General features: G+C 41.6%; 2 protein-coding genes across 6 annotated transcripts; one reads left to right on the top strand and one right to left on the bottom strand.

The window, feature by feature from the left end:
• Positions 1 to 173: 173 nt before the first annotated feature.
• On the top strand, positions 174 to 4474 carry LOC122866086. Its single transcript, XM_044175274.1, has 6 exons — positions 174 to 605; positions 721 to 835; positions 1216 to 1328; positions 2341 to 2440; positions 2681 to 2802; positions 2996 to 4474. Exons 1-6 carry the CDS (start codon positions 515 to 517, stop codon positions 3097 to 3099), a joined length of 645 nt encoding a protein of 214 aa, XP_044031209.1. The 5' UTR covers positions 174 to 514; the 3' UTR covers positions 3100 to 4474.
• Positions 4475 to 6453: 1979 nt separating this feature from the next.
• On the bottom strand, positions 6454 to 25266 carry sec16a (SEC16 homolog A, endoplasmic reticulum export factor). 5 transcript variants are annotated; one of them, XM_044175273.1, is made up of 32 exons: positions 25152 to 25266; positions 21119 to 23415; positions 19988 to 20512; positions 19657 to 19808; positions 19311 to 19399; positions 19008 to 19131; positions 18492 to 18690; positions 17427 to 17610; positions 17103 to 17245; positions 16326 to 16387; positions 15627 to 15765; positions 15280 to 15522; positions 15093 to 15190; positions 14894 to 14975; positions 14622 to 14739; positions 14392 to 14503; positions 14157 to 14262; positions 13821 to 13961; positions 13590 to 13703; positions 13066 to 13267; positions 12499 to 12959; positions 12296 to 12343; positions 11441 to 11605; positions 11275 to 11355; positions 11086 to 11142; positions 10831 to 10951; positions 10488 to 10625; positions 10252 to 10334; positions 9658 to 9729; positions 9172 to 9231; positions 8016 to 8084; positions 6454 to 7918 (listed from the first exon to the last, which is right to left on the bottom strand). In XM_044175273.1, the coding sequence occupies exons 2-32, from the start codon at positions 23339 to 23341 to the stop codon at positions 7844 to 7846; spliced, it is 6486 nt and encodes a 2161-aa protein (XP_044031208.1). In that variant the 5' UTR covers positions 23342 to 23415; positions 25152 to 25266; the 3' UTR covers positions 6454 to 7843. The 5 variants fall into 5 exon arrangements, with proteins under 5 accessions (XP_044031208.1, XP_044031204.1, XP_044031203.1 ...); XM_044175269.1 differs by having other exon boundaries at positions 19988 to 23415; XM_044175268.1 differs by having other exon boundaries at positions 19988 to 23415; positions 25112 to 25238.
• Positions 25267 to 26943: the final 1677 nt, after the last annotated feature.

Raw genomic sequence — 26943 nt, 5'->3', positions numbered from 1 at the left:
CATTTTAAATCATTTAAAACACATACACGGAATTATCATTATCGTCACAGTAGCTGTTTCATTAGCAGCATGACCCTATACCATATTTTGAATGTAACTTTACAGAGTACTAGTTATCTGCAAGCACAGCGGAGTAACACGTCCTCACCCCTCTCGGTGAAAGCCTGACGTCATTAATGCGCGCCTCGTGTTTACAGCCAGCCGTCAAAAATTCAGTTTCCAAATGTCACCTGTTTTAACACCAAACACGGCAGTCCTAATTTAGATTATAACATTGGTGCATGTGGAGGATAAGCACGGAGTAAATAAGACGATCATTGTAGAGAAAATCTGCCTTTTTGGACGCAGATTTTGTTAAGTATTTTGTGGATGTTGTCTGAATGTTGATGTCATTGGAAGCTATAAACCAAAAAGTTGTCAGAGGTCAAAGTCCTCTGTAAAACTGCTCATTACAAAGTTACAGTGTGGTGTAACATGGCATCTGCAAGCGGTGTCTTAATGTGAGAAGTCAAACATGAATGAAGAAGAAGACCTGGAGACACTTGGTGAGCAACTGTACAATCTAATTTACCCCAAACACAAAGAGACTGCTGGAAAACTCACAGGTGAGGTGACCTGCAGGGCAGATTGTTTGTTTTGTGACATTATTAAACATATTTTTTTCTTATATAAAAAATCTGACATAAAAACAAGGTTCCCAAGCCTGCCTGTGTGTTCCAGGTATGTTGCTGGAGCTGCCAGGTCCTGTCCTGAGTCAGATGCTGCAGGACGAGGCCACGCTGACTGCAGCCGTGGAGAAAGCCCTCAGAGCTCTGCAGCTGGCACAGGAGCCCAGGTACAGCAATGGGCAGGGGGTTACCTGACCTGATCTCCTCCCTCCATCCTAATTAGGCTGGTCTTAGACAGTATGCAGTGGGTTCTCATAGGCCATCATTTCTGAGCCAGATGCATTCCCAGCAAAGGAGTGAGGTAGTATTTAGGTGCATATTTAATGTAACAGAGACTATTATACCATTGAACAGTCCGAGGAAATGTCTTCATGCTTCACGCTATTTACAACCAAGTTTAGGTCAGTGTATTATTTTGGGAACAAGAAACAGTTAATAGATGTATATGCTGTATGTCAGATTCTTAAAAATGGCACAGTATGGAATATATGTGAGTATCAAAAGCCTTTCAAATTGTGTATTCTCATGTCACTGCACCTCTTTGCAGCAAGGTAACATGTAAGGACGAGGATGATGTGTCTGTGTCCTCTGACTCTCTGGGGGAGCAGCTGTTTGAGCTGGTGGATGTTTACAACACTGGCCACTCACAGAAAATCACAGGTAGGCAACCAGTCCTGTCACTCAACAAACACCTAATATTAGAATACCACTTAGACATGATGCAGCTAATGAGTAATTTGCACACACTTCATTTTTTGGAACAGGTTTGTCTAAAACAATTTTCTCATTTCATTTGGTAAATGGCTGAATAGAACACTGGTTTTGGTTTTTCAGTTTGAGTTTCCAGTTTACTGTTTAACTAACTGTTTAAAGCTAGGGTAGATAATGTATTTCAGAAGCATTTTTGTTATATTTGTTGAAATTCTCTTTACATCCTGAGAGCAATCAATAAATCAAATGCTCTGGGGAACAACATGAAAAAAATCCAGTATCTGTGGCTACCCTAGCATTAAGAAAGGCACTTAAACCAAAGTACATTTTTAACCATGCAAGCAGCGTGGCTTTAGAGATGGCAATGGCAATCAGTCTGTCGGGCTGCCACTTTGGTCCAGACTGAATTATCTCAACAACTATTGGATGGATTTCCATGAAAAAAAATCCTACTGACTTTGGTGATTCCCTGACTTTCCCTCTAGTGCCACCATGAGGTTGATATTTGTGGTTTTGAGTGAAATGTCTCAACAACTATTGGATGGATTGCCATGAAATTTGGTGCATACATACATGCTCCCATCTGTAAGCACTTCGGTGATCCCTTAACTCTTCATTTAGCGCCATCATCAGGTCAAAATCTTGATTTGTCCAATACTTTCTTCACTACCAAATACCTGCACAACTAATGACATTCCCATCAGTCTGAGCTGTAGTTTGTGTTTAGTGCCACTTAGAAAATGTTAGCATGCTAACACGTTAAACTAAGAACATGGTAAACACTACATCTGCTAAATATCAGCATGTTTTTGTGAGCATGTTGCCATGCTAACGTTAGCATTTAAGCACTCAGAGCTGCTAGCATGTCTGTGGATTCTTAGTCTTGTTATAATTTATGTGCAAATTAATGTATGAGCAACTAATGTGTAATGCATTAAAATATGATGCTGTTCTTCAACAGGAATGCTTCTGGAGCAGCACAAAGAGGCAGTTTTAAACCTTGTTTCAAATCCAAAACTGTTGGAAGAGCAGGTGAATTTCGCCCTGAAGACACTTAAAGAGTATGTGACTTATTACTGATTGTAGAATATACTCATTTGCCTACAAGAGCACACATTCTCACCCATTTCTTTTCCTTCTCAAAGTGCTTCTTCATACATTTCTAGCCCAATCATGAATATACCTTACAGGCCACTTGCAATTTAAATCTAAAGATAAAATATTACAAAAGAACCAATATTCATTGATAAATTACAATTAAACCACTTGTTTGAAATAATGTTCATGCTGTCGCCCTTCAGGCAGAACGTGGAGGAGACAGACATCAGTGACTCGTCGGACGCTGATGACACAGAGAGGCTGGGAGAGAAGATCTTCTCACTGGTGGAGGAGCTGGATCCACTTCATGCCAATGATATTACAGGTGACCTGATACTCTGTCTGTAGCGACATTCTCTGTAAACATCATCCATCTTCCTAGATGTAATATCTTTGGAAGTTTATCATTTTTCTTATTGTATAGTCCTTGTAAGGTGTGGATGAAGACTAAATGTCTATATAGCTCATAAGCATATCACTAATGATATTGCATATGATATATGCATCTATTTGTGCAGGTATGCTACTGGAGATGGACCCAGCTGCTCTCCAGCAGCTGCTCAGTGACCACACAATGCTGGAGGGTGCTGTTCAGAAAGCACAAGCAGCACTGGACACTTGAACTCTCTCTACGAGACAACAACATTTTACACACCGAATAACACATTAATAAATGAATGACTTTAATGAACTCAGAAAATATAATGCTGGGAAGAGCTGACATATCACTCCAGGAGATTATGGTAATACAAGTTACCTATTACATAACCAGCTATCTTTGTATTATACTGATTGTTGAGTGGACTGTGGACAGTCTAAGTTTGACAGGACTTACTGTAAATAACTGAAGAGTCTATTTAACCTCTTCTTAGCAGAAACTGATATTGCCCCTTTCTAATACGGGTGCTCAGAATCATTGTTGCTTGATGAAAATGTTTACAGCGGGCTGTAAGAGAGGATTTACTTGTAAGGCTATAAAAGAAGTGCTTATCTAAGTGTTGCCAACAGTTATGCTATGACAATTTATTAGATTTTGTTTTTGTACTGTACTCATAATGATGTAACTGTAAAGTGGTGAAATGTCTTTGCTAACAGAAAATACAGCAGATTATATATAAACTAAGGAAGCTCCATATTTTTAGCCACAATGCTGGTCTGTCGCTTCACCACTTTGGTCCAAATATCTCAACAACTATTGGATGGCTTGCCATGAAATGTTGTCCAGACATTCATGGTCCCCAGAGGATCAATCCTGCTGACTTTTGCAGCACCACCAGGTTCACTTATCCTGTGAAATATCTCAACATCTACTTGATGGATCGGCACAGAATTTTGTCCAGATATTCAGGTTCCCTGACAATGTATCCTAATAACTTTGGCGATCCCTTAACTTTTCATCCAGCATCATCAACAGGTTGAAGTTTCAGCTTGTCAGATACTTTGGTTTATGAACGTATACCTGTAAAACTAATGACATTCCCATCAACCTCAGCTGTACTTTGTGTTCTAGGTAATTAGCAAATGTTATCATGCTAACATGCTAAACTGAGATGGTGAACATGCTAAACATTATACCTGCTTAGCATCAGCATGTTAGCATTGTCATTGGGAGCATGTTAGCATGCTAATGTTAGTAGTTAGCTCTAAGCAGTACAGTCTCGCAGAGCTACTAGGATGGCTGTCTTGTTAGGGCCAGACAGGCCCTTTTGTAATGCAAGGAATTATTATTTTTATCAAGTGCTTGCATTTTTGAGGGCCTAAATGTGCTCTTTCTGTGGCCGATGTATCGCCTCAAGACATTCAAAAAAGCCTCTTGGAGCCATACCCTAAACCCAACAGGAAGTCAGCCATTTTGAATATAAAGTGTAATTTTAGGCCATTTTTCGCCACTTACAGGCTCTGTACTTTAACATACTCCTCCTAGAGAATTAATCAGACTGACTTTCTGATTGATCTATGATTTTCGCAGTGCAATCTAAAGAGCTTCACAATTAAAAGTTGTGCTAAGTGTGAGTTTTTTGTTGAAGAGCGTGTACGTGGCATGGCATCGAATTTCAATAATGGTAACTTGTAACTTCAGTGTACACATTCAATTATGCCCTAAACTTCACGTTTGATAAGAGTCCCTCCCTGAAGACATCTACATGCCAATATTCAGTCATATTCATAGCACCACCTACTGGCAACAGGAAGTTACAGTCCCTATAGTTTTACATACTGCTCCCTGCAGATGAACCAGATCCACCCCAAATTTGTTCAGCAAAGTCATCAGACTTTGATGATGCTTCATTGTGAAGATTGTGAGTTTACATCAAACGCCGTTGCCATGGCGGCGCATTATTCACTAAGAAATAAGTTGCTGTAATTTGAGTGTACATGGCTCCAAATTTCACATTTGATAAGAGTCCCGGCCTGAGGATATCTACATGCCAGTTAGGAGTTGTAGTCATTGCGCCACGTACTGGCAACAGGAAGTAAGCCTTGCGTGACAATACAAAGTATTTTGCAAATATTGTGTTTTTTCTTCTTTTAAAAGTTACATAGCCTCTCTTTAAACAAGTTTGCCAAAAACAGGACAGGAACATTTTACGAGCTGATCCACTTATTTCTTTTTTGAAATAAGTTGATGTCCACAAGATGAGGAGCGAGACTGGACCTGTAGCGACAGTGTGAGGCCTGATTAGGGCCTAGTTACATTTCTCCAAAACATCACATTAGCTACTGGTTCGGCCTCATATCCACATATAATCAGTGCGTTTCAGATCATGAGTATGGAGACTAGAGTGTGCCAATTGAATAATTACAGATGAATGTAGTGCAGTGTGTACTGCAGGCCTGGAGGGGCTGGCAACTGCAAGATGAACATTTAATCAGAAAAAAATAAATCACAAGTGTTTGTGGATAAAGTCTTTTAAAGTGGTTTAACATGTCAGAATGGTGGATTCATTTTTGAGGGTAAACAGGTATTTCTAATTGTCAACTAACTGGTAGCTAGCTAGCCCCAGTTTGCGCCTCTCATGCAGTCTATGCTCTCATGTATTTAGCATAACTTTTGAGTCACAGAGAAGAATCAGTTTCTCTAAAAGGTAAATACTCTGCAATGCTTGGAAAACCCAGAAGGTCTTTAAACAACACTTAATGTTGTTCTGACGGTATTTCCAGAAAGAAGAAAAAATATTTTTTTAACCACTTTCCATTGTTGTGCCTGTTTCCTATCCAAACAAAGATGGCAGCCAGTGGCTACCTGGATAAGAAACAAAAGTTGCAACTTGGGAAACGGGTTAAAAGTATTTTTTCTGGTGCACTAGATTAACATTTTTTTATCCAAAACAACCTTTTGGGTTTTTTCAAACATCCCTGAGTATTTATCTTTTAGCTAAATGGATGGTTGTCTCATATTACCGCTAAAACAGACACAAACTAGGGCTAATGTTTAGTGAAAGTGTTTTAAAAAATGGTGACCCCTAGATTGGTCACACCAGTGCATTTACATGTATATTGGAATTGAACTGTAAATCCCTTACATCACTTCACCAGCCATCCAAATGCTAGGCTGCATCATTTCATCGAATACATGATATTTAAGTGTGTATTAATGTGGGGAAAATGTTTTTGCATAGCTTGTGCTTGCATTTCCTCACTGGCACCATGTAAGATTTGCCTTACTTTGCCTCTCCCACACACAACAGTAATTTCGTTTCTTAGCGTCGGTAATGCCTTTGGTATGATTCACTGTTATTGATCATATTGGAGCTATTTTCAGTCATATCTGCAGCTCCACTGGTTTTGTTGTTATTCTGACAGGTAGACTTTCCTCAGGTACACATGCTTGCCAAAAAGTTAAGCATTCGAGATTTAACACATTTCTAATATTTAATTTAATGATAAATCTCTTTATTTTAAAACACACAATTCTGAATGTAACCAATAGACATCTCTTTCAAAGTGCTACAGAACGCAAAAAATAACTTTACCATTTCGTTTCCACCTTTAATATTTCCGGTTTTATGTCAAGAATTTTACATGAGGAATTCTAAAACATCGGGGAAAATTACTTCTTTAAAACCATAATCTGGTGTCTACAAAATAACTGAATCAGAAACATTTGGGGTGACAAATGATTGAATTAAAAATCATATCAGTAAAGGAATTACTTAGAGTACAATTAGCTCTCATTTCACAATTTAGATAGATTTATTTGTCTGCAGATGCGGCCAATACAAGAATATGAATCATCATCATCTCTAGTAAATCATAAATCCATTTTTTCAAAGCTAATCAGAAAAAATTAGTTCTGACACACACACACACACACACACACACACACACACACACACACACACACACACACACACACACACCTTTATGCCAACAGCTCATAAATACAATCAATCTGATAAACAATATTTGGATAGATTTATTTTTAGCGATATTTAAAATGCAGTTTCATCCCAATTCCTGCTGTTCTGAAGACCACCACTGGTTTCAGTGACAGTCATTTTTCTCAGAGGAGAAACTTGAAGCCTAACTTGGACGAAAGACCCTGACGCACCTTTAAAGTCAACAGTTGCTGATGGGCAGGGAGGACATTTAAATAAATATCTGAAACGAGCAGCATCCTAACAATGCAGATTTTCTCCAACTCTCAGGTACGAGTCTCTTTCCTGTATCATCCAACATCCTTCCTTTACTGGAGGGTGACTGAGGAAAAGCAAACAACACAGCAGACAATGCACTATTGACACAATTCATTCTCACACCAATTGCTATCTCCAGTTGACAGAGGAACACTGAGGAGCTGCAGATGCACATACAAGTCCACAATATACAATAAAAAAAAAAGGTGTCACTCTTTCTATCCATCACACATACAGTCAATCAAACATGGACATTTGGACTTTAGACACAAAGGGAAACCTAAAACAGGACCTGGGATGCTCATTCTGTTAACAGTGTTATGTTTGAGGGGAAGCTGGACAGCTTAGAGGAGCAACATATTTATTGTACACTAAATGATGCCTCCATTAACATACAGTTTGTGTATGAATGCATTCACGGATAAGCCTTTACGTGTGTGTTAAAACCCATTTTACAACTGTCTGTACAAAAGCCCTTCAAGGAAACACTGTGCCTGTTAAAAATACACCAGTGACAATTACCGAACCAAAGAAAAAGATGCAAGAGTGGTTAAGCTGTTGGACAAAGATCGACATGATGGAGACCGTGATCATGCTCTTCTTAGGTGCGGGCAAAAAGAAAGGGTCCTTTAGACAGAAAGCAGTATGTCCATGTGCTTCATTTGCTACCAGGTAGGATATCACTCTATCCAACAAGTCTGTTTACACAATCTCTCTGCAAGATGATGTTTACTTCATCACTGGGTACTGGCGCTGACCGCCCAAACGACCAGATCGGTGTCCGCCTCCTGTTGGTGCACTTGTCTGGGAAAAGGGTAAAGTGTAAGTGAAAAGGAAGACAAATGAGAGAGGCCTTTTACAACTGCAAAACTATTAAAGCTTTCTTTTTTTAAATACTCACCTGTGCAAACTGTGCAGGGTTATAAAAGGTGACGCCTCCAGCGGGTGCAGGTCCCTGGGCAGGATGACTCTGCAAAGGACAGAGTTACTACAGTGTGTGCAGTGTTACTATCCCATTACTTCTATGGGCAGAGACAGAGAGGAGGATGCACACAATGGTTTGACAACATTTTAAAACACAAGCCAAGGAAAAGTGGAAACGTAATGCCATGAGGACTTGGATCCACAGTGAGGCAGCATTACAAACCACTGTTTCACTTATTTTAATAACCATGCAAGCTTTATGACAGGTTAGTGAAGCTGTGTGTTCCCATGACAACAAGCAAGGGAGTTGTCCTGCAACAGTCTCCAGCATGCTTCACTCTGATCTATGGCTCAAAGTTACTTAGCGACTTTCAAGTGAAGTAGATGGTTCACTACTGTAGTATAACCAAGACCAAGAGTCTACAGCCATGCTAGCGGCTCTGTGAGGCTGTACTTAATGCCAGCAGTGCTTTGAGCTAAATGCTAACATCAGCATGCTAATATGCTCACAATGACAATGTAGGGAATGTTTACTATGTTCACAATCTTAGTTTAGCATGTTAGCATGCTAACATTTGCTAATTAGCACTAAACAGAAAGTACAGCTGACACTGATGGGAAATCATTATTTTTGCAGGTATTTGGTCAAAACCAAAGTGTTGGCCAAATAAAATTTTGATCTGGTGGTGGTGCTAGAAGGAAAGCAAAGGGAGCATCAGAGTCATTAGGGTTCATCTTCTGGGGAACATGAATATCTGTTCAAAATTTTATGGCCATCTTTCAGATAGTTGCGGAGATATTTCAGTCTGGACCAAAGTGGTGGAATGACGGACTGACATTGCCATCCACAGAGTCACACTGCTAGCAAGGCATAAAATAAGAAACTTCATTGTAGTCACTGTAAGTCTAGTTTTAATTTGTTGAACATTTGCAGGTTTGGTTGTTCATAAAAAATAAAAGAGTTAAGTTAGTCATGCTGGAGACAGCAGGCAGGTGAGCAGACAGACATCCTGGGTTGGATGGGCAGTGAAGCTTCAGGTGCAAATGGTGAAGCGTACTACTAGTGATGTGGTGAGCTAGGTGGGTGGCAGGCAGGTGCGAGAGTTGACCATTTGAGGCCCAGCTAGAGGTACCTGGTTTAAATGCTGACTCACTTCGCGTGATAAAGAACTCATTGAGCTAGAACGTGAGAGCTAAAGACAGCATAGGGGAAATAAACAGTAGACAACAAAAACACAAACCACAAACCCATATTAATAATTTCCCATGCATTGGATTAGATCTGTTTCCACTATCCAGCAGTTCAGAATGAACATAAATAAATCAGCGTTAGAAAATTATGATTCTTGAAAAAACAGACATGGAGAGAATTAGATTATAACAGCAAATGGAACAGAGATTTAACACTTTACCAAGGCTGTGCATTTAGCATGATTATGGGGAAGTTGACATGCATGCATTCTCATTTTCTTTCATACACCCGCTTACATTAACTTACATTCATACAAATAAGGAAACTGCACACACTGGCTGTTAGGGTGTCGAGCATCATGATTCAGTGGTGGCATGATGGTACTATGGTAGCTACAGAAGCAGTTAATAGGAACAATTTGTCTTACCTCTCCGGACTGTGAGCCATCAGGCACGGGAGGACCTTCTGGGGCAGGTGGTAACAACGTTGGGTTGAACATCTAAACAGATTAATTAAAGTGCAACAAAAAGGAATCTGGATGAGTAGAGCTTCAGCTTTGTACTTCATGTTGACTGCCTAAATTACCTCTAATCTGCCTTTAACTTCTACAAAAATCACCTTTCATATTGACATGGTTCCATGGCTTTCTTGCCAAGAGTTAGATGATATCTTCATGGAAAATATGAAGCTACTGCTATCAGCTGGCTAACTTAGCTTAGCATAAAGACTGGAAACAGGGGGAAACAGCTAGCCTAGCTCTGTCCAAAGGTAACAAAATCCGCCTCTAAAGCTCACGAATTAACATGTATCTCGTTCAGCACATACAGGATATTGTAGTGAACTTATTCTGAGATTTCACATTTCAACAATAGTAATTACACTATTTGAGAAGAATGATGAAAATTACGTCAAAATGTTGACACATATCTAAATCCGCAATATCTCAGCATCAGACAGACAATGTGAAAAGGTTTTTTTAAAACAAAAACTCAGGGTTCATCAATAAAAGAGAAATAGAAACCTGTGGAGCAGCGCTGGTGTTTGGTGAATTCTGCTCTAGATTTCCTCCTTCACTGCCCTCTAGAGGTTGTTGATCGTCAGGAGCTACACCAGAGATACAGACAAATATTTAATTACTTCAATCCTTAATTGTACAGTGGCTCCTCCTTACAAAATCAAATAAAAAAACATCTGCAACCATCAGGGGTACCTTGCTTATTTTACAATCATCATTTAACTGTTTGTTTTGACACGCACCTGAACTAGGCACAAATAGGTTAGCAGGCATGGCCATTGGTGCCAAAGGAGCAAAGATGTCTGCAGGAGCAGGGGCTAATCCACCCGGTTTAGCAGTTCTACTGGGGTTCAGAACATCCACATATCTGCTCCTCGTGCCTGAGAAAAAAAAAAACATCTTAGTGGCAAGAAACAGAGCAAATGTGTGTGAACGCTGACTGACTGACTTGTTGGACGATTATAATGTGTGGTGTCTCCTTGATTGCTTTTTCCACAACTTGTAATTCAACTGTCAAAAGAATCATGCAAGGTCAAGCATGGTGTTTGTGAAGTCAAAAGCCACAGCGTATAACGCTCATCTCACCTGCCTTCCTGGAGAACATGTTGACAGCAGGACCACCACTCGGGGGTGCGGCAGGCCCTCCAGGGCCAGGCATCTGAGGCATCATGGGGAAGCCAGAGGGAGGTGGTGGAGGGGGCTTGCTCTGACAGATTATAAGAAAACCATAACATCAGAACTGGTTGATCTATAAAGCTTTCAGTTTCAGTTGCTCAGACAACAAAGGCCAGTCTGCTTAAAAAATTCTGTCTTGTAGACCAATTTTACAACATTACAGACCTCCTCTTCAGGCTCATTCAAGTCGACCCATTTCTGCTTCTTTTCATCCCACACAATCTGACAATAAAGAACATAGCGCTGTTATCAGTACTGATCATATGTTAATAAATATGTATGAAAAAATGTGAAACTGAATACAGAGGAAAAATTGCTAAATTAAGACCTGCACATATAACTGCTATAACTTACAGATTTGTTTTTGTCATCTGGCAAGTGAGCCTCATTCTTCCCCTTCCTATAGAGCCAGTTTAGCCAGCCACCACCACCAGTCTGTGTAAACGAAATTGCACTGATCACTAGTGAACGATTTAGGAGCATGGATTGAAAATCTGAATGATTATGTGTGAATATGAACCTTTTTCGGGGAGTCTTTCTTGACTTTCTTGGCCTCTTCTCTGTGGGGCTGTTCAGGAATTGAAGGCGGAGGTGGAGAGGCCTGCTTGACAGACGAGTTGCTCCGCTCTCTTCCGCCAGAGTGAGTGGAAGATTCAGATGTGGTGCGAGAGCGACGTCCTGAAGTCTGTAGACCAGAAAATAATGGTCGGAAAAATATACATATATTTCTTTTAAACTGATGTAGAAAGAGCTTATTTTTGGGGTGCCTTGACATGGACGGGGTTCCTGTGTTCCCTTTTCTCTAATTGTATACAGAAGGTATTTCATACCATATGCCATTATTGAATTGAATTCTTGATACTGATATTGAATTCCTAACTTGGCTGCATATGCTGCTAACTAATCAAGCTGCTGGTTTTGTGCATTTATGTGTCAGTTTATACAAATAAAATATAAAAACTACAGATACATTTCCATGTTCCCACAGGACAATAAAAAATATATTCTTCAGGATTTGACAAGGAAGAATTAAAAAAGATGATATCTCTGGTTCTCCTGCATCGATTTTGATTATTTTCCTTTTTTACTGTCGATCGTGAGTCCGACAATGTTAAAGGTGCAATGCTAAATTGACAGAGTACTCTTAACAATCAAATTATAGAGATTCAATTCATTTTCTGGAAACTAAAGCCAAGTTAAAATACCCTGTACGATTAGCTGTTCAGCCCTATATACTGAGCACATGAGCAAAAACAACCTGCTCCATATCGGTTCTGAAATCAAGTGCAAAGACAAACAAGCCCAGGACAGATTAAACAGAAGAACCCTCATTCATGCAGTATTTTAACAGTTTATATGTGACACGCAAACGCACCACATGCATTGAAGATTGTGAAGCAGTCCTTGATCTCCTTCCAGGAACCTGCAGTGCCAAAAAAAGACAACAGTTAGCATTTTCTATAAAATGTATGCAACACAAAAGCAAGTACACTTCTATAGACAGAGAATTGTGATGTTGCTGAAAGACAGAAGGTTTAAGGACCTTTTTTGTAGATATTCAGACAGCCAGATACTGACCATGTGAGCCATGTGGTCATAGAAGTCCATCTTCGGTGTGAAGGAGCTTCTGGGTGGGGAAGATGATATTGGTTGAGCACTGATCATCTCTGGTGGGGCCTGGGACATCTGCTGTACGGGTGGCATATGCCCAGGAGAAGGAGGCATGTGCTGAGGCATCTGGGGTGGTGGGTGGTTCACCCGTGCAGGTGAATGCGGCACCTGAGGGGGCATGTGTGGTGACATTTGGCCCACTTGAAGAGGTGGGGGACACGGCTGCTGATGGGCTCCTGGATACATTTCTGACTGCTCAGGTTGAGGCTGGAGGGGAGGAGGGGCGAAGCCAGGATCCTGTGGAGGGTAGCCTGAGATGGGGATCTGGCCTGGTGGTCCACTGGGGGGTACTGGGTAGAACTGGGGCACATCGTTGGAGGGTAAAGGCTGAGGAGGGGCCATCCCATCTTGGAGGATGGAGGTCGGAGCTGAGAGAAAGTAGAAGAGATCAGATCTGATGCATTTTGAATCTGGCTCATAGTAAAAAGGAGACCACAAGAGCACTATTTCGAACACACAAATACAATTACACACCTGGAGGCATCAGCTGTACTGCCTGCGGTGGAGGCCCTGGCATTAATGAGCTCATTAGTGGGTTGTCAGGGGTGGGGCCATCCAACTCCACAGGCATGCTGTAAGGTTCAGGTGGACTGTGCTGGTCCAAGTCAGAGCTGGGGCTGCTGCAGTCGAACTGTGTAGGAGTTGTTCTGTCTTCACTGTATGTAATCACCCCCGTCTAAAAAAACAAAAAACAACAAGCATCATTTGTTACATGCAAATTACAGAGAATTATTCAAATACCATGAATGTAAGCTAAAATTCCACAACCACTGCATCAAATAAAATGTCTGATAAATAAAATTAATTTTCAAATACAACCATTTTTGAAAACAGATTAATTCTTGCCCTACATCTCCGACTATAGTTACAATTAAGTCCAAGAAGCACACTGGAAATACTCAAAAAATACTACTAAAACAAAATGCTTTCTTTTGAATATCCTTTGTAGTTGTATGTGTTAATTTTTTTATTACACAAACACTTTTCCTCCTCCTCACCCTGATCTGTCCATCCAGCTGTCTGAGGTGGATTAGCCATTCAGGCTCATCGAACAACTCCTGCTCTGGCTTCTCCTTCAGTTGTGGATCAAAGAATCGCAGCTTTTCTGACATCTGTCAACAAAAAACCCCATACAATTACATTGGTTAGAATGCTGAAACTGGTAGATAGCTATACATATCTGAATAGAGGAGGTACAGAGGGAAAGAAGACGGAGAGTAAGTACATACCTGTATGATTTGGCTTATTAAAACAGGAGAGTAGTAGGAAGGCTGCGTGAGGACAGCCCTAGAGATAACTTCACAGTAGTGGAAGGCCTGAGCACTCAGGCCTGCTTCAGCCAAGCGGCATGCATAGATCAACTTGAACACCTAATAAGAGCAGAGAACAGTGTTATTCCTTAGTAGTATAATATCAAAATCATGTGCTATGCCATACAGGTAGGGAAATGCAAAAACTTACTTTATAGTCAGTGCAATTAACTATTAGGTTTTAGGACACCTCTATAAGAGACCAACTGTGTTTGTTGGTATATTCATTTGTTGGTAAATACCAAAAAAATCTACCTGGAAATTGGGTAGTGAGCATGGCTGGGAGCCCAGAGATTGAGCATACTCATAGGCCTCAGTCCTCTGGATTGCTTCATTGGTCGCAAATTGGTAAAAGGGCAAACTGAAGTGAAGAGACAAAGATATTCTTACATGTGTGGCATATAAAGTGCAAACTGTATTGTGGTCTAAAAAGGTCCCTTACAAAGGTCCCTTGTGTGTATTTGTGTGTATGCCTGCCTTTGTCTCTAACCTGTGGTTGGAGCCAATCAGAACCATCTTGGTGCTCTTCTTTGTGAAAACTCCCAGACCAACTTGGGCCATCAAGTAGCAGAAGTGTGCAGCATCAATCAGCCCCCTGGAAGCTGCCCCAATAAATAATGAGTGCAGACAGAATGTGAAGTAACGTGTTTGTTGTGGTGAAGAATGAAAATCCTTTTTATTTCAGTGCAGTAAGAGACTGTCTTTTTGATGCAATCCTACCGAGAGTGTCGCCCATGGTGGTGATTGTGCGTGTGTCCAGGTCCAGGGTGTGTGTAAGGTTAGACAGCACCATGGCCAGGTGAGGGCGCCAGTCACCCCACTTCTCCTCACCACAGCACTATATGAATACAAAAAATATCTAAACTAAAACTAAAGTGGCAATAAATACATGCAGGACTGCACACCTAACATACACTGCTTATGCAACTTCTTCAGAACAATTGTGCAAAAATAGCAAGGGGTTAAAGATAGAAAGCCAAAGTAATACTTACAGTGGCTGATGCAGGCATCCTCCCTGACATCAGCTGGTACACTGTCTGGAGAGGGTCATTGATAGGCAAACTGTTGGCAAACCTAAACAAGAAACGCAGACAAATTAAATATTATCTATAAATCTGTAAAAAATTAACACAGAATAAAAGGTGCAACCAAGTTTATGAGTCACAACCTTTTATGTCACTGGTACTTTACCTTGTCATGACACGTGCATGTGTTCTGTTGTCCATCTTACTGGCCAACAGCAGGGCGTGGCCCCACAGACCTCCCTTCATAGCTGCTTCTAGCGCATCCTATTCCACAGACAAAGTGGAACTCATTTCAGATTTCACATGATACTGGTTAAATGACTAGAATACAGATAAAGAGGATATTTCTTTACCTTCTTGCGGCCAAACAGTAACAGCTCCCTGAAGCGTTCTGTTTCCTTGCCAACGTTCTCTGGGACAGTCATGAAGGTGTCAGATAGGAGGGATAGCGGTCCGGCTCCCGGCTCTTCCTCAGCTCGTGCCAGTGGTTCATTGTTAAAATCAATCAAGTTGGCTTCGTTCGGACTTTTGCCCGGGAGCCAGACAGAGCGATGCTCCTTCAACAAGAGGTCAGCGATGTCCGTGCCGACCACAGTCTTAAGAAACAGAGTAGGAGTTGTTTCAGGCAAATATACAAAGTCACATTCCTGCTTTCAATTCTATGTCTGACAGATTCCCAGTTATGTCTGCACAGTCTTACCCCATTCTGTCTACAGAGCAGCATTATGAAGTCCCAGAGCAGGCGGGTAGAGTCCTTGTCCAAGAGGTTGTTATCACGAGAACACTCCAGCGCTTTGTTCTGAGAAAACTTTATCACGTCCACCTTATGGGTCTCCTCCCTGAGAGACAGGACACAAGATGTGAGACGGGTTAGCAGTGACCACTCAAACCAGTGTTATACATACTGATAAAGACACTAGAATGCAACAACAGTTTTGTACGCATTTATATATGATATGGACAAATAATTGTAGCATTATTTAAAGGTTGGTGTAAATAGGTAGTTTGGAGAAGAATATGCAGAGTGCTGGGAAAGTGTTATGGATAAAGTGTTTTGTTTTTCTTATTATCAAAAAATCCCATGAAAAGACCAAAACCAATGAATTGATCCAAGTATTGTCTCTGTAGCCAAAGCCCCAACAAAACTCCTGTTTGCTAATACATAAAAAAATAAATAAACAAACTATATATATTCTTGACACTTTTTTAAGATTTACGTTTACAATAGGAACCAATGAGCTTTGGACTGAGAGACAGAGAGAATAATGCATTGTCGGTTTTGGTCTTTTCATGGAATTTGTTGACAATAACAAAAATATAAAATCTTGCCAGCCTTGTCCTTTAAGGGTTAGTGAGTCAAAGCTATTTGTGATGGATAAAAAGGGCAGAATATACTTACTTAACAAGAGGTCCAGGGAAGGCTCGTAGTTCTGCCTGATCTGGGGTATCCTGCAGCATGGTCTGCAATATAGACATGGTTCAAAATACTAGTTTATACCTAGCCTTAACATTGTCTAACTGCAGAAATGTTTGACTTAAAGACAAGACAAGACAAGACAAGACAAGACAAGACAGAAAGACAGAAAGACAGAAAGACAGAAAGAAAGACAGAAAGACAGAAAGACAGAAAGAAAGAAAGAAAGAAAGATAGATAGATAGATAGATAGATAGATAGATAGATAGATAGATAGATAGATAGATAGATAGATAGATAGATAGATAGATAGAGTTAGGTTGCTAAAGGTTACGAGGTATTTTTCCAGTACCATGCTTAAAAAGCACTAGTCTTTAAGGTTTTAGTACATTTACTGTTATAAATCATACATTTTCAGCCTGCTAAGGAAGATTATTTGTCTGTATTTATCATTTCCTTGAAAAAAAAAAAAAAGAGTAACTAGTCTTCTTAATGGCACATCAGCCCACTTGCTAGCTAGACTTATCCACCCATCATCATCATAACAACAACAATCTTTTAACACTCCTGAATCAGAAACATCTTATTCTGTTCTGTTTTCCACTCTGTAGACACTGAATCAACATCAAAATAGTGTAACAGTAATATTATTATTATATTGCTTAAATCACTTCTTGCTGTTGTTGGCTCTTCGTGAAATAAACACAATGGACCAAAACTTCCTGCAGTAAGGTGCTGAAATACAATCGGTTAAAAATGTACCTCCATGTTATAGATATCAACGAGAGCAGGCTGTCCAGCTGAGGGGAGATTGGGCAGAACTTGGACCAGATGACCACCAGGTCCAAAGCGGGCACAACGGTGGGGTATGGTGAACTTCTCTGGGGTTGCAGGACGAGGAGGAGCTAGAGGCAAAACATAGGTCAGACTAAGCGCAGGATAGATAAAAGAAGGAACCAGTTTATAATAGCCCAAATCTAGCAGTATTTGACTGAACTCTGGTAAATTCTGTTGCCGTTTTTAAAGCATTACCAATCAATACATGCCTTTTTTTTTTTTTTTTTAAACCAAGGATTGTGTACTTACGTTGCTCAGGGGCAATCCAGGTGCTGTCTGCGGTGTACTCAGAGGGATAGAGGTACTGGCCGTAGTTCTGGGAAGCATCAGTCTGGTTCGGGTACTGTCCATAGGAGTAGTCCACAGCCAAAGTGGATGCTGTAGTGTCATAGACTGCTGACACTAAGTCAGGCTGGCTTGTGTATACCTGGCTCTGCAGGGTGGGAAGACAAACAGACAGAGATACTTATCAAATAGGAAGACAAATAAAACATAGAAGCAAACACCCACATACTGTAAGCTGCACAACAACAAACAATTAATACACCACTAACTAATGTCAAGAGAGCAGAGTTAGCCATTTGTTAAGTATGATACCAAAAACATTTTTCTTTCAGAATGAGCTGTCAGGTCGGTATCTGTATTTTAAGCAGATAGTGTAAGTGTGGAGTAGATGGTGCAGCTCTGATAAGCATTTAGAGTGAGGGTGGAAGGAGGTTAGTCTGAACTGTCAACATATACTCAAGGTGTCATGACTCTTACTGAATAAAGCCTATTTGAAAACTATAATCTTCAGAACATTGAAATTTAGACATTTTCATGTGTTAAAGTGAGTTTTGCAGTGTATACAATGTCGTCTTTATCTTTTTCTGAGAAATCCCACCCATTGAGGCATATAAGGTCACTGGGACAGGTTCAACAAGAACAGCACTAATGGGGAGTGCTGAGGGGATTGGGGAGAGAAGCGGAGTTGTGGGGAGTCACCAGCAGAAAGCACTGAGGTGTCAGCCCTTAGGGGACAATTTGCCTGTGACGGTAAAAGGTGGTTTTCCTTAACAGCAACTACCTGCATTTCAGTTGAATGAGTTCATCATTGTGGTGCTAAAGAGAGCCAGGAGTGTTGGTGTCAAAGAAGGAAAGAGGAAGTTGTGTGGCGTGCGAGGAGCACCATCTTTTGTCTGACAGCAGTTTAGAGCACGGCATCTAGAGTATGTCCACAAGTGACTCATCCTTGGGGCCCCTGTATTGTGGTTATGCCACATAATTGCAACAGGTAAAAACACCAATGCATACAAGAAACATCTGCACATTTACCTGTTGTGACTGTGAGCTGAAGCTGCTTCGTCTGCTGTGGTGGCTGTGAGAACTGTGCACACTGTGTGCCGACTGCTCGCTGTGGACGCTGCGTCTGTCAAACTCATCGCCGTACACTTCTCCACGTCGACGGTAATCATCATCAAAACTGGCATCATAACCAGGATAGTACCGCCACTGATCATCATAGCCCTCTTTCCTGTGAGTAGAGTGTACAGTGTTTGTAAAGCACTACATTTTTTATCAAGCAATATGGCAAAACTACCTGTTGCAATGCAGCATATAGTCCATGAAAAGTCATAAATGTAACAAACACAGCAGAAGTAAACATTTTTAGCAAGGCTAAAAGTATCAGACACACACATTGACAGAAACTATACACCATAACTGCACAGCTAAACAGCTATAACACCTTCTAACACAGCTCCATCTATTACCAAATATGCATCAATGTCACAGCAACAATTTTATTCACATGTACAACTTAAGAGTGTGAAAATGGTTTTCTCTGCATACCTGGCAGGATACATCTGTTGATTATAGTAGTTGTCTCTGCCTCTGTAGTTCTCATCGTAATTAGACCAGTAGGACTGATCATAGTATCCTCTGTATCGCGGGTCATACTGTCCATAGTTGTATCCTTCCCACAGAAAATATAAAGTGTAAGAGAGGGAGATTTATATCAAAAACCATTTATATACACAAGAAAATTAATGTGTTTTGTGAACCAATTTACTCAAATTTAGAGAACAAAAAGGGGAAAATGCATTCAGATTTTTAGTAGTAAGTAATCACAGCTTCCAACTCTGTGGTTCATACCTCCATAATCATAGTGCTTGGCGTAATCTGCATAATATTCACTATAGGCACTTCGGTTTGCTCTCGGGTACTCGTCAGGATAGCCTTGCCTATGAGAGAAAGCAAGCAAAAGGTGAGATTTACAGATCAGGTACAAGAACCATCTAAACATACTTGGAAAAGACATTTACTCCAAACAAAACCAAACTCACTGTGAGGGATTCCTTACCTAGTTCTCAATATTCTCTTAATAAGACACCTCAAACTGCATAAACAAATTAACGACTAAGATAAAAACAGTGCTGACTTGACTTAAAGTACATCCCATTTAAATGATAGTGTAAGACTGAGAAACAGTTTCACTGACCTGGATGAGGGCCTGTCAGAGTACTGACTGGTCCTGGAGCTGGGTCGGTCTGGCTGAGGCTCTCTGTACTGGTAGTTTGGATCACGATAAGCTGGGGTCTGCCCTTCATATCTGCCATACCAAGGATCCGCTCTGCTCCTGTATTGACCATCCTGAGAGATCAAAGCGAAAATAAGGGATTTTCTGTTCACATTATTACATTTCATGGCAGCAGTTGCTGACATGCTATGTATGATCTTCTCGTGCATTTTGAAATGTACATCTTCACAAAAAAAGTGGTAGATGAATACATTCACAAGCTAGCATACAAAAAAAAGGACTTTCCACATACTTGATAATATTGCTGTGCTCTAGGATCCCCAGGTGGAGGTGGGTACTGGCCAGGAGGATAAGGTGCTCTGCAATCAGGGTATTCTCCATAATTACCATAATAGCCAGCATACATCTGCCCTGGCACTGGAGCAGGGGGCCCATAGCCCTGCTGGCTATGGGTGGAGGGTGGTCGAGGTGGCTCCGCAGGAGGTGGCTGGGAAGCTCCTGGAGGTAATGGTCCTCGAGGCCCTGGAGGGTATGCAGCAGCAGGAGGAAGAGTGCTCCCTGCAGCAGGCCCCGGTGCTGGAGTTGGATACTGGCCATGGGAGGGTTGTGCTCCACTCACCGGAACAGGAGGAGCATCATTTTGTCCCTGCAGTGCAGCCTGAGAAACTGATGTTTTAGGAAGTTCAGCTGGTGGCGGCTGGGTGTTTGCAGCTGCTTGTGAAGGTGCTGGTGGTACCTGTGGGGTAGATACAGAGGCCAGGGTCTGGACAGGGGCATTCCCTTTCACTCTTACCCCCTGCTGAGCATCTTTGGTGACCTGTAGGTAAAATCCATTACTAGATTGTGGAGACTCGTGCAGAGAGGAAGGATGGCCAGATGCTTGGTTTTGGGCTTGTGATTGGTGCATAGAAAAATCAAGTAGTTCATAATTTGATGGCTGATTATGATTAGAGAGAGAAGCAGTCACAAGAGAAGCCTGTGGATTAACTTGGAGAGCAGAGTGGCTGTCTCCACCCAATGATTGGCCCCTTGAAAGAGGAGGGCGGACTGGCTGAGACTGCAGCGGAGCTGTGATGTCTGATGTTGCTGCTTCTGTGTTGTCTCGGGTCAGATTGAGCGGGCCCTGGTTAGAGACTGAAGAAATGAAGCTTAATGGTCCAGGGGCAAACAGTGGATTCTGATTAGAGGTTAATAAAGGTGTTTGGGAAGTATTGGCACCCTGCCCCTGTGCAGGTGATCTCACAGGCGGGGTAGTTTCCCTAAGGCTACTTTGACTGGCTGCTTGAATAGGCATATTGGGGGGAATCACACTGTAATTGGAAACTGGTGGGGCAATCAAAACAGGCTGGTGGAGCGAGTCAGACACAAGGAGAGACGCATAGCCCAGGTTGCCTTGTGAGTCAGTTGGCTCTGCCTCACTCACCTTTGGTGGGTTCTCTAGGTTCTCTGATTGTTGCTGTGAAGTTGGCTGGATTCTCTGGGAGGGCTGCAGGTCCAGTGGGCCATCCTCTGGAGGTTGGATGACATCAGCACTAGGCTCTCGTAAAGGGGCAAGAACTGTCGGGGCAGCAGGGGCTAGGAGGATGTTAGCACCCAAGCTAGCAGGATCACTCTGAGCCCACAGACTGGCGGCAGGGCTCTCACAGGGCTGACTGGCCCCAAAAGCACGGGATGAAGGTCGAGAGTGAGAATGAACCACTGGGTGTGTCAGATGAGGTATACCACCTCCAGCCCCAGCAGGTAGGGGGTGCCCTGGGCCATAAATATTTTCCATATTATCTGGTGGCTGCTCCAGGTTGCCAGGTGTAGAATCTGCACCCCTTTCCACTACCATTTTAGCCTTATCAACTTCAGGAGGACGCACCCCAACCCCATGTGAGCGCACAGGTTCAAAAGAGCTGTTAGCACTGGCCTGAAAGATACCAGTTGGTTTGGGAGGGCTAGGTGTGGGGAGCCACATCTGCTCCAGGGAGCTCTGTTGCGCACCCATATCTCCAGCTGGAGATGTGTCAATCTGCTCAAAGTAGCCTCCAGCGGCTGCAGACAGGTTAGCTTCATCAGTGAGACGTGGACTTTCCTGCTGAATAAAGGTACCTACTACTCCCTGATGCCGACGAGTGCCAGTTCCACTTCCATGGCTCATATTGCTATAGTTGGATGACACACTGGCAGATCTCATTGGTCTTGGAATAGAATCTGGTGTCTCCAGGTTAGGCCCGGTTTCAAACTGGTCTCCTCCATGAGCTGCAGTAGCAGCAGGGCTGCCATGGGTTTCACTGGGTAATACTTCCTGGTTCGGGACACACTCCAAATTCTCCACATGGTCATACTGGGAATCAGGGGCCTTCTGGGATGCATGATTGCCATCATTCATGTATGGTAGGTGTGAATGATCTTGCAGAGAAGGTCCTTGGTAATCCAAAGAAACATCTGCTTGGTCACTGTGGGCTTGTGGGCTGCTGTGATATTGAAAGGATCCAGGAATACCATTTACAGCCTTATTTCTTTCTCCAGCCAGTGTTTCTTCATTTTCCACATCGTTGTCTTTGAAGAACATTGAGAGTGTTCCAGACTCCTGAGAGTATGGGACTGGGGCAGTGGCAGGGGCAGAACTAGGCCCAGGCCCAGTGTTGGACGCATGTTGAGATCCAGCAGAGTCAGGCCGGGGCTGAGGATGGCCCAGGCCAGTCCCCATTTGGTGGTAGCCTGGGTCCTGTGGAGGTTGGTAGAACCATGAGTCCTGGGGGTCAGAGCTCTGACTGAAGTAGCTCTGACTCTGTAAGTGGGAATTATGCTGCTGGGGTGCATTTGGGTCAGGCCATTGAGAACTAGGGGCATTTACAGGATTCTGTGGAGGAAGAGGAGCCTGGATCTGGGGATGTCCAGGTTGTGTTGGAGGGGTAGGGGTGTTGTGATGGGGTGATGGGGTGTGGGAGGGGTACATCTGGGTGTGCGGAGGTAAATTAAAAGACTGTGGTGGAGGGTCACTAGTAGGCTGGAAATAATTCTGAACTGATGGAGGTCGACTTCCGTGATCAGGGGCCCACTGGGAAGAGGAGGTGGTGGGAGGTACTGGCTGGAAGGGCACAGGCTGGGGAGGAGGCTGTCCTTGAAATTCCTGGTTAAAAGGTGTCTGACAAAGAGGTGGGGCTGAGGCCACAGGTGGTGGCTCTGTGGCCATGGATGGTGTCTGTTCTCTTGAATTAAAATAGCCCTGTTCACTATGTGAGGATGCATATCCTGTGGGACTAGGTGCTGGGAAAACACCAGTGGATGCTGTACTGTGAGGGTTGAAAAGGGTAACCCCTGGCAGAGAGGATGATGGGGGACCAGGGGGAGCAGCTGGGACATCCTCCATTGTCTGTGGTTGTGGAGGCAGCCCTGAGCCAGCTTGAGAGTACATGGTGTTAGGTGGGGCTTGCATTAGTGGAGCGTTGCTGTTGGGTATTGTTGGGGGACCACCTGCAGCCATAGGAGGAGGAGCTCTAACAAAAGCAAAAGGGTTTGTCATGGGTTGAGTAGTAGGTGGCATTGTGGCAGTAGCTGCTGCTGTATGCTTGTGAGGCCTGGTCCTGCGGAACATATTGGGCCCAGAAGGAGGAGGGCCAGAGGCTCCTGGAGGTCCAGTCCGAGGAGGGGGCTGCATGACTGCAGAGCTAACAGGTCTGAGGACCAGGTCACTCTAGTAGATGTCACTGAAGAGAGTGAAGTCAGGCGAAGCTGGGTAAAGAAAAGAGGGAGTGGTTAACAAAAAGCTACAAATGCCTCTTTGATGGACTTTACCACACCTTTATTTGTATGATAGTGTGATCCTATTTAAACGAAGGGTACAACGTGGCAATTTTTACATGAGCTCTAAGATGTTATCACGAATACATACATACAGTACTATGTTAAGTAAAACACAATTGACTGATTGTAATGAATGCCAACTTTGATTACATCACACAATCTGAGTCAAATGGTTTTTCTTTTAAAGTCTGGTGCTTGTCTTACTCAAACAATTAAAAGAAACATGTTAATATAAATGGATGTAAACATTTATTTTATACTGTAGGGATTTTTTTTTAAATAAAATTGTAATGACTGTAATGTCCCATATGAGAAGAAAATATCTGTAATGTCCCATATGAGAAAAAAATATCAGTTATATGAAAATGTTTTTTGTATAAAATTAAGTTAATATCACCTCAACAAGTGCAGCTGCTTTAACACAAGGTCAATTTTCAACAGCAGACGAAAATCAGAAAAGAACCTGCTTTTGGATCACAGTCAGCTTTTGCCAGAAGGTAATTTTGAATATTAATCTAGAAACTATTGACAAGATAGCATAGTGCTATTGGAATTATTGTTATTTATTGAGTTTTGGTAAGGATGAGAACTCCTAATCTGTTAAGATATAAGGGAATGCTGATCTTATGATTGAACCTTTCTAAACAGGAACTTGAAGATGTTCCTGTTTAAGAACAAGTGCCAAATAAGTCCAGCTGTTAACTTGTGCAGCTTTACTGCTTTTGTTGGTAACGTTAGTTATTGGCGAAACATTTTAATAAAGATGCCACAAAATCAAAACATAGGATCGTAAAACCGATGACTATGCCCTGATGAGATTATTTTATCAATCAGACAGATACAATGCGCATCTGTCAAGTGGGAAGTACAGGGGAGCTAACACGGATTGACATTGAGATTTTGAAATGTTAGAAACATCAATAACAGAAAGAGCTAGTAGGCAAGTCTTGGCCAGATGAGCTCTACCAACGGGATCCCGGATCTTTCATGCGCCCCGAGTTATAAATTCACTAGGCAGGAACTGTTGCAACCCAGTTAGCTAACGTTAGCACCGCCGACTTGACAACTCGCCGACAGTCAACATTAAACAAAACTCACAAAGTTAGCCTATTGAGATATACGTTATCGACTTCTGATCATTATCCCACACCTGTTGAACTCTTACCGGTAGCTAACTCTTTTAATCTGGCACGACTTTAAGTTAACGTTACACATTAAGCTGCCTACGAGGAAAGGTCCAGAGTGCTTGACTCAACAGCTAACGGTAACGCTACATTGCTCTACATGTCATAAACGCCATACCCAGCAAAACACTCATACTGAAAGTCGCCTGATTTTGCCCGAAGCCAGGACTTCTAGAGATTATCCAAACCGAATGACTTATCATTTTTGTACATATTAAACGCTAACAGGGGCACACACCGAGCATTTAAAGGTCGCTGGCCACTCGTCGAGCATAATTTAACAGGTTCACTGTCTGGTCAGCTAGCGTTAGCATTGGTGCTTAGTTAGCATTGCTGGCTAACCAGCCTATAAAGGGGTAACAGTTTCTTACATGTTATAGATACCATATTTAAACGTTGAGAGTAAAACATTGTTAATGATGGTATATAGTTACTCTTACCCGATGTCGGAAATGTGTATAGATATAAATAAATTCTTACAAATGTGCAGGACAGTGAGTCTGACACACCGCCACCATCTTCAATGAACACATCCTACTAGGCTACGTGTACAAGCAGCGTCACGGGCCAAACAACGATTGCGTCATCACAGGGCGGGGCCTCTTAAAGGTCATCTCTGTGTACTTATCTCAATCAATCAATTAATGTGCATCCAAGAATTGATTGGCATGCCGTTTTATGTTATTGTCATCCCAGTACATTTTTTAGCATTCCACAGAAAGCAAATGGTTGTCTCCCATTTAGTGTGGCAAACTGGAGTCCAAATGGAAACCAGAATCTGAATTCTAAAAAACAGTCTTATTCTTGACCCTAGCTGTTCTCAAGGAGTGGACATGTGTGTGTGGTGCATGCCAAAAGATGTCCATGCCTGAAGGGTTGTCCACAGTGAAATGCTAAGGCAGCTTTGTTATGTCATGTGCACATTTTATTATAGGACTTTACTTATCCAAATGGGGCCAAATTTAAGTGTTACAATAGTTCACAGGTAACACAGGTAAATAACTAATAAATAACGTTAGAAAGCTATTTACCCTACACCAGTGTGCAGAAATGAAACATATAGAGCAGTTTCCTTGTATTCCAGATCAGATATAGTGATATAGTAGATACAGTATATTTGAAGTATATATTTTTATATAAAGTTATATTTATGCATAGTAACTATATTCAAGAATAATATGTATAAACATAAAATAACATGAATATAATAAGAACTAATAACAATACATATGGCATTAACGTGTGATATATAAAATATGAGATAACAGAATACAACAAAACCAAATTCTAAATTATATAAGAACAGTACACAAATCACATCATTGTACATTAGAAAGTCAAGATATATCTGTATGTGCAACAACAGTGTATATAGTAGCCACAATTTCAAAGACAAGCAACATTTAATGAGTGCAGGCAATGTGGACATGGCATTCGTCCACTGGGGGCGCTATGGTGTTATCTACATATTATCCACCATCTAACTGAGGGTAAACCATACCAATAGGGGGGAAAATCAGTTTTTATTGAAGTTATTTTTTGAATAGTTTTGATTCATTGCTAATTAGTGTCATGCAACTGAACACTGGATATTTGTATGTAGTCTAGCAGTGTATTAAAATACTACCTGGCCCCCTTGCCATCAAAAACACGTTTTGGCAAGTTCAAAGTACTCTTTTGCTTAGGTACACTGATAAAGAATAAAGCAACAGACTTATAGCAATATATCAGCAAGACAGGCATTTTTCTTAAATCCCTGACTAATGACTGAAAAAATCTAAAAATAAAAATAAAAAAATGAAGGCATGGTTACTACTGCAAATGTTTGGGTTCTGTGATTGATTTGTTTAAATATGGGAACTGGGATTTATGGAGAATATGGAGAACTGGGATTTATTTATAAAACATCTCACTCTAATATTCTGATACATTATAATATTTCATTCTATGTATGTGCATTTCAAAATGAATCATTTTGTATGTATGTATCCAAATGAACAATTGTACTAAAATGTTTTTAAATACTCAGTGATAATAAATATATGTTCCACCTTAGTAATAGTTATGTATTATCTAACTTTCCATCCAATAGTAGTCTACTTTTGAAAATTCATAAAAGTCATCCCCTGTCTCAAAGGAATTGGAATAATCCACCTTGAAAAACTTCGGTCAGATAACACAAATGAGAGAAAGCACAAACTCTCAGTGCAGAATTCCCACAATGCACGCAGATCTACGTCTTGTTCACACACCTCCTTTTCCTCTACTTTTG

This window comes from Siniperca chuatsi, linkage group LG18 (assembly GCF_020085105.1).
Source record: "Siniperca chuatsi isolate FFG_IHB_CAS linkage group LG18, ASM2008510v1, whole genome shotgun sequence".
Lineage (NCBI taxonomy): Eukaryota > Metazoa > Chordata > Actinopteri > Centrarchiformes > Sinipercidae > Siniperca > Siniperca chuatsi.
Note: the sequence above shows the minus strand (reverse complement) of the source record. Positions and strands in the feature narration are given on the sequence as shown.

Excerpts from the sequence above, each read along its gene's own strand:
- LOC122866086 (XM_044175274.1), top strand. The coding sequence starts at position 515 with ATGAATGAAGAAGAAGACCTGGAGACACTTGGTGAGCAACTGTACAAT. Across the intron at positions 606-720 it reads GACTGCTGGAAAACTCACAG|GTATGTTGCTGGAGCTGCCA; the intron begins GTGAGGTGACCT and ends TGTGTGTTCCAG. Across the intron at positions 2,441-2,680 it reads GCCCTGAAGACACTTAAAGA|GCAGAACGTGGAGGAGACAG; the intron begins GTATGTGACTTA and ends GTCGCCCTTCAG.
- sec16a (XM_044175269.1), bottom strand. The coding sequence starts at position 23,341 with ATGCAGCCCCCTCCTCGGACTGGACCTCCAGGAGCCTCTGGCCCTCCT. Across the intron at positions 18,691-19,007 it reads CAACAGATGTATCCTGCCAG|GAAAGAGGGCTATGATGATC; the intron begins GTATGCAGAGAA and ends CTCTACTCACAG. Across the intron at positions 10,952-11,085 it reads TGAATGAGCCTGAAGAGGAG|AGCAAGCCCCCTCCACCACC; the intron begins GTCTGTAATGTT and ends ATAATCTGTCAG.